This window comes from Diceros bicornis, chromosome 4, assembly GCF_020826845.1.
Source record: "Diceros bicornis minor isolate mBicDic1 chromosome 4, mDicBic1.mat.cur, whole genome shotgun sequence".
Taxonomy (NCBI): domain Eukaryota; kingdom Metazoa; phylum Chordata; class Mammalia; order Perissodactyla; family Rhinocerotidae; genus Diceros; species Diceros bicornis.
This window is the reverse complement of record NC_080743.1, coordinates 80,561,376-80,572,531: the sequence shown is the minus strand read 5'-3', so window position 1 is coordinate 80,572,531 and position 11,156 is coordinate 80,561,376. Positions and strand designations below refer to the sequence as shown.

Genomic DNA, 11,156 nt, shown 5'->3' with positions numbered 1-11,156 from the left:
AGGCAAAGATGTCTGTGTTTTGTTATTCTCATGGTAGTGACTGGCTGTGGGTCACCCACACTGGGGTGGGGCTGGAGCTGGGTAACCTTCCAGTGGGGTGGCTTCTGATCTGCATAAGGTTGCTCTCCAGAAAAGTGAGGGCGGCTGTGAACTGTTAGCATCGAACACTCAGAGCAGCTGGGGATGAGGCCACTGGCCCAGTAACACCAACAGTGTCCACCAGAGTTGTCATGTACGTTTTCATTTGTGTTTTTGTATTTTAATGCACGAATTAGTTATGTTTCTCGTTTCCAAGAAGAGAGGATGTCCTGGGAACATATGTCAAAATTAACAGAACCAAATGAAGTAGTGTAGGCAGGGCTAAAATAAGTACAAACATACATATCCTTTGCTGATGAAAACTGTTTACCACAAAGAAACTGTACACAATAATTACTATAGTACCAGCCCACAAGTAATGTTCAATTAACATTTATGCTGAAAATGTTCTAAGACCTTCTTATTTAACTCATGTGAGAGAGTTTTTTGACTTGCAATGAAATATACCTAATCTACATATATCATTTAAAACTGGGTTAATATTTAGAAGGGGTATTTTATTAACAATATTGACTGTGGTGACTTCAACTTCTCCTTATTAATGTGCAGACTTCTAACATCAGTGATTCCCACATTTGTTTCTCTACAAGGGATCCCTGACCTGAGCTCGTTTATTTGAACTGCCCATTAAGGGTTTTCACTATGGTGACCCAGCAGGCACCTTAATTTCAAAACATGTCTCCCCTCAAATCTTCTCCCTCCTCCCCGCCATGTTCCTAATCCTAGCTAAGACACTGGCATCCACCCAGTGCTCCTCGTGTGGTTTAGACCCGAATCCCTCTTTCAGGGACCACTGCAGGATTCCCTGACTTCCTGCCGTACATCTCATCTCTTTCCCCTCAGCGTCTATTTCACACATTTGCCGGAGTGAATGTTCTGAAAGTACAGATCTATTCACTCCTTATTTTAAAGTCTGAAATGACTTTCCATTGCCAAATCTAAAATTCTCAGAAAGGCATCACAGTTCTTTCTAAAGAGTCTTGCTCCAGGTCAAAATCCTGTGTGTGGTCTTTCAGGCCCAACCATAGGCAATTTCAAGGCTTTGCCTGGCAGGTGTCATGGGGGAAGCTGCCCTTCCCACAGCCAATGCACTGTCATTTTCTGCAGGGAGTTGCAGTCAAGGACTCAGATCCGGGTGCCTCTTTTCAGAGACCTTAGTATTGGGGCTTCACTTGAAGCACTTTTCTTCACTCTGACTCAGTAATTCTCCACTGCTAGCCCCTCTCCGTCTCCTTCCCTCTCAGCCTGTCGGTCCATAAAAAGGCAAGAGCTTTTTGTTCAAGGTGCCTCAGCACTCAGACGATTCCCTCCCTCTGTACTGTGTGTCATCGTCTTACCTGTGGCCTGCCGTCTCCTAGAGAGTAGACATTTATTTGGCTTAGTATTGCTAGTGATTGGCACTTGAAGGGCCCTAGGAAAATGTTGACTTGGTAAACCATGAGCAGAGTAACATTTTGTTTGCATATACAAGTAATCATTGAAGAGATTCACACACTTGGCTAATCCACTTGTATATATCTAGACCTTGGCAATATCAGAGTAAACTTTCTCAGTGCATGTATAAACTCTGAATTGCTGCACCTGACTGAGAAACAAGATGGGTTAGTTAGATGTCTTAACAGTATCGTGGTGCTATGTCTTTCCAACTCTGAAATACTTGGGCAATGATAAAATTTGAGTCTGCACCAGATATTGGCACTTACTGAGGCTCATTTAAAATTTTTAATAAAAATTCAGAAACATACAAAGAGTCTAATGTCAATAATATTTAAAAGCCTAAATATTTTTTAAACAAAATAGGTAGCATGATAAAAATCATCTACATACTACTCTCTATTAATTGTCTAGTGTAAAAAAGGATACCATCTACAAAAGTCAGGCATCAATGGAATGAAAACTAATGTTTATTCTATGAGTTAATTTCAAAATTATACCATGTAAGTGACTAATATTTTCTATTGGATGCAGTTCAAAATGTGCCCAATAATGGATTTCTTCCCAGACTGCTTATAAATTTGTTTAAACATGAAAAAGCTGAATTTTATTTGGTAAGGATAATAAATGTGCATTTAGCTTTCTACTGATACATCCATTTATTAGTGTTAGTAAATATGTTTTACAATTAATTCCTAAATAAATTTTCAGGATTAAATTATAATTGACAAGCTTTGATAGTATCTACTGTGAGCCAAAATTTGAAAATGAAAATACTTAAACCCTTGCTTGTAAGAATGTATAATGACAAATAAACTGAAAGTCTCCCCAGTTGAAGAACTGGTTTTGATTTTTTTTATACACAATGAGTAATCAGTACTACCTTGTCATTTAATATGAGAAATAACTGCTATTTGTATCCCATTTACTACTAAGCCAGTAGAAGAGGACAGATAAATGTTTGTGGAGCTGAGAAAATTTGGGATACTTACATACAAGGATACTTTAGATGGTTACAACAGTTAAATCTCTGTTTTTATCTTCATTTATTCATCATGTATTTTTTTAAGCACCTACTATACATACTTTGCTAGTATCTAGTACTTTAGTAAGTACTTTAATAAGATAAAATAAATGAATTACATCCTAGTGGAAAATACTGGTAATAATCAAAGAAGAATAGTGATGAATATCTAATCATAAACAGGGGAAGTAATGGGTTTTATAGAGTATATCATAAAGGTACCTGAATTGGTGTCAGGGAAGGCTTATCAGAGAAAGTGATACTTAAGCTGGTTATAAAGGATGAGTAGAAATTTGTTAGATGAAAAAAGTTGAGGAGAAAAAGGAGAGCAAGGATTCCAGGCAAAGAGAACAACATTGGCAAAACCTTGTGATAAAAGAGAGAAATCCAGTGGGGCTGGAATACAGAGAGGTAGAGAGTGATACAAGATGAGTCTAGAGAGGATGGCATAAGGTAGACCAAAAGAAGGCCTTGTGAGCCATTTGAAGGATTCTGGTCTTATTTCTAAAAAAATGAAGAACAATTAGTGGATTTAAACTGGAGAGTAACACAATCGGATTTGCATATTAAAAATCCCACTGTTCCATCAATGACAGGAGCAGAGAATGATACAAAAGCAGTTAGTAGAAGTGGAGATGTGGTGGTGGCTTGGATTAAGGAAATGGCTGTGTACAAATCCAAGACACATTCAGGATGCAAGTCAATATGGCTTGGTGATAGGTGGGTATGGAGGTGAAGGAGAGAAGACGACATCAAAGATGACTTGCCCAACCAGATGGATGGTGGTGCCGTTCGCTGAAATAGGGGACACCCAAAGAGGGCCAGGTCTGGGGAAAGATTATGAGGGTCTTAGATATGTTGAGGTGCCTTTGAGAAGTGGAGATATTCAAAGGGAGTTAGATGGATATGGAGCTCAGAGAGAAACCCAAGTCTAAGAGTGCAAAAGAAAAAGAATGAAGACTAGGCAGTGAGTTTTTGGTGAATGTACAGAAACACTTTGGAAAGGAAGGACAGATAAAAAAAATAGTTGTAAAGTGAAACAAGCATAACACAGTGAACATATACTAGGAAAATAACAGACGGTTTTATGGATATTAAAAATAGTAAAAGCTTGGGCTTCATGAACAAATGGTATTGAGTCAAACAAAAGTCAAAACTCCTGGTCATTGGAACTAATCCTTGTCTTTTAGGAAGAGGTAGTTGAGATCTGGGTGGGCAAGTATCACCTGTGAAACAAAAGCTGTATAAACCTTTGAGGTAGGGTGGGATGAAGGAAGCACATGGAGCTTATGAAGCTTTCCCCTTATGAAGATAACCACAATAAGTTACTCTCAAAAGTTCCTATCAAAAGTAACCATGTTACTCCAGGCCATCTTGGAACCAACACATGAGCATGTGCAAGACCAGTAAGTTTCACTATAAAAGGACATTTAAGTAAACTCATGCTGAAGCAAAAATCATATATTAATTTTAATGGATTTATGAGTATTCAAATAGAGACATCTTTACTTTTTACAAAAGCAAATTTATACTCACATTTTAATAAGGAATGCAAACCACAAATAAGTTATGATTTTACCAGAACAGCAAACATTTATTTTAAAAAAAGGAAAACAAAAATAAAAGTTGATCTAGGCCTCCAGTTCTTAGACATAAACAGCTATTTCAAGTCTTCGGAATGTCTAAATTTGGTTTTGTTTTGTATTCCATCTAAAACTTCCCTTAGTCTGTTTGAACTTCTAGCCTTAAGAATCAAAGAATTCTACAGAATTTTTTACACCAAGTGATGTGTCACATGTTCCTTAGGAGTAGAGAAAGAGACAAAGCCCTACACACTGCTCCCTCATTTATTGAAGGCCAAGACACAAATTATTCAATTTCCCCTTGTCTTTAGAAGTTTCACTTTTTCCTGCATTGCTAGAGTGAAATATTATTGAAAAAGAAAAGGGTGTGTGACATGAACTGTATAGCAAAGTATGAGATTTATGCAGGAAATTGAAAGAACTCCAAAATAATCACTTCTACATTTAATAGTTGTAAGGTGAATACAGAGAATCCACATCTAAGATTTCAGATCAGAGACTTTCCGATCCTTGCTGGTTCTAGCACTTAATTTTTTTTCAAATATCCTTCAGGGCAAAACTACTCATTCTTAAACTGGTCCAGAGAAAAAATAAACTCACTAGAAAATTCTAGACTATTTTAAAATCTTATCAATCAAGTAAACAAAATAAAGCTTGAGAAAACAAAATTGATAAAATATGTATGCTCTCTTAGCTTTTCCCTAATTCTATGGATAATGTTGGGGACCACTTTTAGGACATTTACCGAGGCGAGCATCAAGGTGCTTGGGAATGAATAAATAAATTTATGTGACATACTAGAAGGGCTGCAGTCCAAATATTTGTGTTATGAGGTCTAGAAGATTAGTTGCCAACTACCTTCTTTAGGCTTCAACGCTGCCAGGATGTTTGTTTTTTTTACAAGAATCTTCAGGTGCCTATTTTCAGCATTCAGATTATTTCAATGTCAAGACAAGGTCTAACAATGATAAAATAAGATATTGATATATCACATTTTAATAGAAACAATCTTGAATTTATATGCTATTTAAAATATCATATTTCAAAAGTGGAATTTCAGGATATTTACTTTTGATTAACAGCCACCAAGAAGAACATTCTGCCTGTATTTAACAAGGCTAGTAATACTGCATCAAAAATATTTTTCTTGAATATTGTGAATGAAGGAGCCACAAAAAACTCAGTATGAAAAGTGACATCCTGGAGTCCTACTTAGCCACAATCAGACCTAAGTTCTCAGCAGCAAGCAGGAGACTCAGAAAATGCTGACTTTAATTACAAACTTTATTTGTCAATACAATTCACAGTTTATACATGGTGCATTCCACCATACGAACTTTCAGAACAGTTACTGAGGAAATGGGTTTAGCTTTCCTTCTAAAAGAGCCTGACTTTCTAAAATTTTGGTTAGAATTTTGTAAGTTTATAAAAGTACCTTCAACAAGTTAACTGAATATTTACATTTCTAGCTTAAATTTAAATTTTGGAAAATAAGCATCTATTAAGTTGTTTTTTTATTAAGATCCTGGGTTTATTTTTTAAGACCCTAATCTGAATGTCCCTTATTCAGACACCTCCCCCCCCTCGAAGAATAAAAGAAATGTTTTGCAATTATATTTAGGGAAATCATTTTTTGTCTGCATTTAAAAAATGACATATACATTGTACAGCAGATCTAAGTATGAAAATAAAAGAAAGAGTAGCAATCCACTAGGTGCCTTTACTGAATTTGTTCTGAATCTTGGAAACATCCAAAGAGTTACAGGATATAAAATTAAACTAAAAAGGATTATCAGCCTTTTCTATCTAAAAAAAAAAAAGCTCTCAAGATGTAAATTGTGCTGTTACACCTTTTTCTCTAATGTCAGAGATGAATTATGCCTGCAATCTGCATTTTTCCATGTGCAAAATCACAGTGATCCCAGTTTCAACTGCTGCTCTCACGTTCAGCCACAACTCCAGAGGCACACCCACGGAAGGCTAGGGCTGTGCCCAGCTCTGCCACATCACCTCCCCTTGTCTGGCAAAAGTCACCCAAGGACAAAAATCATACAAGCCTTTCATACATCAAAAAGCAAATAGATGCTGGCAGTATAATGTTTATTAGCAAATGTTCTTAACACATTGTTTGCTATCTTCTCTTCATCAGAATAGTAATTCACACCAATTGTCTTAAATCACCTCCAATAAATATCCATTTTTAACAGTTTTCTTCTGTCAAATCATTCATATATATATATATATATGTGGATTTTCTTCTTCCACTTTTAAAAAATGTATCATTATTAATAAAAGATATATTCCAAATACTGCCAGGAATAAAGGGACTGTTTGGGAGCAGCCAATTTTACCACCCTGGTAATAATTACACTGTATATATGTACCATTGGTACCTGAGTCAAATAAATACTCAGAGGGGCCATCTTTGCACCTCATTTCTCTGCAGTGCCTTTAACGCTAGGGTTTCTGAGTGTTGCTTCAATGTCCATCTAATTCTTCGGGCATCATCATTTCAGTCATTTTATACACTGTTTCCAGCAAGTATTCAAACGGGAGTTGTGAGGTAAAGGACTGCAGAGGTGAGCCTAGGGGTGGGGTGGGGTGGGGAAGGAGAAACCAAACATTAGCTAGAGAGGTTCTGTTTCTTCATAAGATAAGGCACTGACAGAAAATTTCTTAGGTAAGAGGCTGCATAAGAATTTCTCGCCATTTACAAAAAGAAATGTTGTCATCCATAAATGGTCCATATCTAGGCTCAGTTAGGTAGACCCTGAAAAGTTAAGGACTGATCCCTCGAAGCTACATTATTACCAGAAACAATTATAATTCATTCTGAGGCCTTATGGCACATTAGGAAAAAAGGGAAGAAAACAGTCTGGGCACAAAAAGGCATCAGACACAGCTTGTTTTATTCCACTCGTCAAAGAAAGTGGACCGTTCAACAAGCATCATCAAAAATATAGTGCTGGCTCAGAATTCCAAATTCTCTTAATGATAGATGACCATGATGGGTGTATCTATTTTTTTCCCCTTTGGAGCTCATGCACAATTTTAAAAATGCTACCAGCAACAGTCATAAAAAGCATAGAGAAGTCCTCACCTATGGCTATGCCTAAGGCTCTTCAAAGAGAGAGCTATTTAATGTTCTCAATAACAGCAATTTCCTCGCCTGCACGGTGTGGCGTCAATCCGTTCAAATAGATACTTTCAGTTTTCAGTAAGGGAGGCAAGACATCCCTCTCGCTGGCTAGGTGGTTCACTGACAGGGTCCTCCTACAAGGAGTCAGCTCCTGGTTGTGGTTCCCAGCCAGTTCTGCCGAGAGCTTCCGCTTGATGGAAGTGGCGCGCTGGAACTTGTCATAAATCTCCACACTCAGCCGCCTCCTGGTTTCCTTGAATTCAGCTGTGACGTTGGCTGTCCACTCGGCAGCATGAGCTCTGAACTCTCCCACCTGGAGCATGCGCGCAGAGAAAAGACAGAGACACCAACATGACAGTCAGCATTTTGTGTGCTTTATCGTCTGATCGTTTTATTTTGGTGTTTTAAAAAGAAGACTGTAGCCTTTTGTAATACTGGAGATCTGAGAATTGATGTAATTAGGCAAGCTGTGCAGGGAAAGATTACATTTTATATTGGCTGTAAAAATTAATCTATGAACTGAAACTTAACTCTCTAAAGCAAATTATATTAGAGGGACTAGATGTGCTTGTTTTTTGTACATGAATCCTGTCATTGAAACTTCTGATGCTATAAAAAGGCAATCTTGAACTTTTTAAAACTTCGTGAGTTGTTAATTTTTTTCATCTGTAATTTCAAGGAGTATCTGAATGTAGGAAAGGCAGTAAGACATAGTAGAAGCAGCAAGACACAGTAAAAGCCTGGAACGTGAACCCACGTGACCTGGTTGGTTCTGATAGCAGTTATGTAAATCCAGGTTTTAGAGACCAGAAATGGTGTGTGCCAGAACTTTGTATCCAACCCCATACTGGTCATTTAGGAATTCTCTATTTACTAAATAAGCAATAAAATATTTTGTTTCTGCTGTCAGGGAAAGCAAAGATATGAGAACTGGCAAGTCCATTTGGAGGCCCATATGGAGAACGCTTAAGTCCAAGGAATAGTTTCTCAATGAATGATTGTGCAGTTAGTGAAGTTACTCAACCAGTCTGAGCTGCCATTTCCTCAGCTTAGACCAGGCATCTTCACAGTACACATCTAATAGGATGGCTGGGCTACTGTACTTCACCAACTGCAAAAGCCTTTGTATTTATCATTGTGTATTTCTCTTTTGAAGGTTAAAGAAAAAAGAAAAGCCAAGTCCTAAACTTGTGCATAATGTTTTCCCTGACTTTTTTAAAATTATGTCTGTACTTTTGGGAACTAAAATAGAACATGACCAATCCCATGGGAAACTTAATCATCTTCTTAACCAACTAGAATTTCATAAAGTAGAATATCTCCTGGAATAATCTCCTAACATGGAACAACTCTCCCATTTCCCTCTATTACTAGCACTTCTGCTTTCAGTTTAGGGAGACCCACTGAACTAATTTCTTTAGTGACTTGGGCTCTTTCTTACCTGGCAAGAAAAGAACTACAGTTCCTGGGTTTTGTTTTTTTTTTTTTTTTATACCTCTTTTGATTTTTGTTTTAAGCTTTGATATGGGAAGTATAACTGATGATTTCTGGTATGGTCTGAATGGTTGTTTCTCCCCAAAATTCATATGTTGAAATCCTAACCCCTGAAGCTGATGGCATTAGGAGGTGGGGCCTTTGAGACGTGCTTAAGACGTGAGGGTGGTGTCTTCATAAATGAGATTAGTGCCTTACGAAAGAGGCTCCAGAGAGATCCCTAGCCCCCTCCACCATGTGAGGACACAGAAGGCTCTGGCTATGAACCAGGAAGAGGGCGCTCGCCCAACCATGCTGGTGCCATGACCCTCGACTTCTAGCCCCCAGAACTGTCAAAAATAAATGCTTGCTGTTAATAAGCTACCCAGTCTGTGGCATTTTGTTACAGCAGCCTGAACGGGCTAAATCAGTTTCTAAATATACATACTAAAGATATGAATTATAAGAGGGGATATATATGTACATATATTTCAATACCATGTACATACACTTGGACAGTCATAGATGTGTGTGCGTGTATACACAAAAACAGAATGGAAACTGTTCAACTGTTCAAATATTAACATGGAAGGTGGCACAGGGCAGATCAACTCTTCCTCATCCATTCAAAATCACATATACACACACATTTGATGATCTACTTTTTATTTTAAAAAGGTCTTTTATTTCTTACTTGTATTGCCCTAACAAGAAAGAATTGCTTACTATCTCGGTCTGGTTCTGAAAAAAAGCAAAACTGGAAAAATGAGAACTTTGTGGCACACATAATTGGCTAGATCAATCATTCCTTAATCCCTGACGCAGCTTAGAAGGAACTTGCAGGGAAAGGGGTGCTAAATTTACAGCAATTTAGCCTAAAGATACTCCCTGTTCCTATAAGGGACCATATCCAACTACACTCAGATATAGAAGAGATGATTGAATGTTTAATTCTGCTTTGGTGGAATCAGGTTAGAAAAGCATAGGCAGTATTGACCAGTGGTAAGAAATACTAAATTACTCCATACACACTTATAAATAAGCCCTCCAACAGTTTATATTCTTTTCCTGTTTACCTGTCTTCCTGTTTAGACTAAGAGTTCTTGAGTTCAGAGTCTATACCATATTCATAGATGTATCTAAAACATCTAGTGTCTGGCAGTCAGTAGAAACTTGTCGAACTGCATTGAACTAATAAATGAACACTATAAAGGTTTGAAATAATATTTTTAATATAAAAAGTTAAGAGATTCAGTTGTTTCTCTACCAATTTCAATTTAATGTTAAAGACTTACAATTGTAGTATGCTTAAAGATTGTGCTCAAACACAAAAAGAAAGCCTGATTAATATGTTCTTGAAAAAATAGTTATTTTCCAACATGTTACTAAATTCTCCTAGTTTACACTACAAGCAGATAATCCTGAACAGTTTGAAATTTACAATTTGTAATAAAACAATAATTATTCATGAAAAATAAAAAATGCCATCTGACCTTTAGTCCCATCTTACCAATGATTTTATAAAAAAGGAATTAACCTGTTCTATTCGAGAATTCATAATTTTCTAAATCTAAAAAGAACAAAGACTAATATACTTTTTTCCTAGTAGTAAGGTTAAGATAATAAAGGAAACAGGAGAAAAATCTACATTTTTGTTTAAATACGTGTCTGTGAAAAGTACAAGAATCAGCTATTGTATTCGGTTTCCTCCCATATACAAATGGTTAACCGAAAACAACCACTTGCCTAGAGGACATCCATCTGACTAAGCCCCTAAATCATGGCTCACGTCTTGGGGCACAGTTAGAACTGATGGACCTAAAATTTGGCCTACAGGTTGCCCCTGTTCTCTAAAAGTTCACTTTACACCACTTCACTTATATGAAAGACCTACATTAGTACATGTTTTTGCTAACCAAAAAGAATCCAAAGAGGATTTCGCTTTTGTGAAAAAAGGCGAAAAGCAAAAATTGCATTCAGCATTTGTTTTGCAGCAAGCCCTTATAGAGGCTAAGCTGTCAAGCATACTGTCCTATTTCAAGCCTTCCACATCAGCCACAGCAGACGACGAACCCTGACCTTTGACACTAAGGCAGACAGACATAGAAGGCATGGATGTTGGTGACCTGCCTGCCCTGACGGATTCAGAGGACAATGATATGTTCATAGATGACCCTCTTCCTCTCTCTCTTACACCCAGTCTGCTCTACTTCCCACCACCCCAACCTCCAACGACTCAGCCTAACACACCACCATCACCACCAACACCTCGCAGCCTTCTAGTGTGCTCGCTGTCTTCCCAATTCTGGTAAGTGAAACCACACTGTGCGTACATTATTCTACTTTATATAGGCTGTGTATTTATCATACCATTCCTGCTTTTACTATACGTTAGTGTTATTTT

General features: G+C 37.4%; 1 protein-coding gene across 2 annotated transcripts in view; it reads right to left on the bottom strand.

Moving 5' to 3' along the window:
* Positions 1 to 5,333: 5,333 nt before the first annotated feature.
* The window catches only part of KCNK2 (potassium two pore domain channel subfamily K member 2), a 136,178-nt gene continuing 130,355 nt past the window's right edge, over positions 5,334 to 11,156 (bottom strand). For both annotated transcript variants that reach the window (XM_058538070.1, XM_058538071.1), the window contains one exon: positions 5,334 to 7,592. In XM_058538070.1, the coding sequence (XP_058394053.1) occupies positions 7,275 to 7,592 (318 nt within the window). In that variant the 3' untranslated portion in view covers positions 5,334 to 7,274. The remainder of the gene's footprint in view (positions 7,593 to 11,156) is intronic.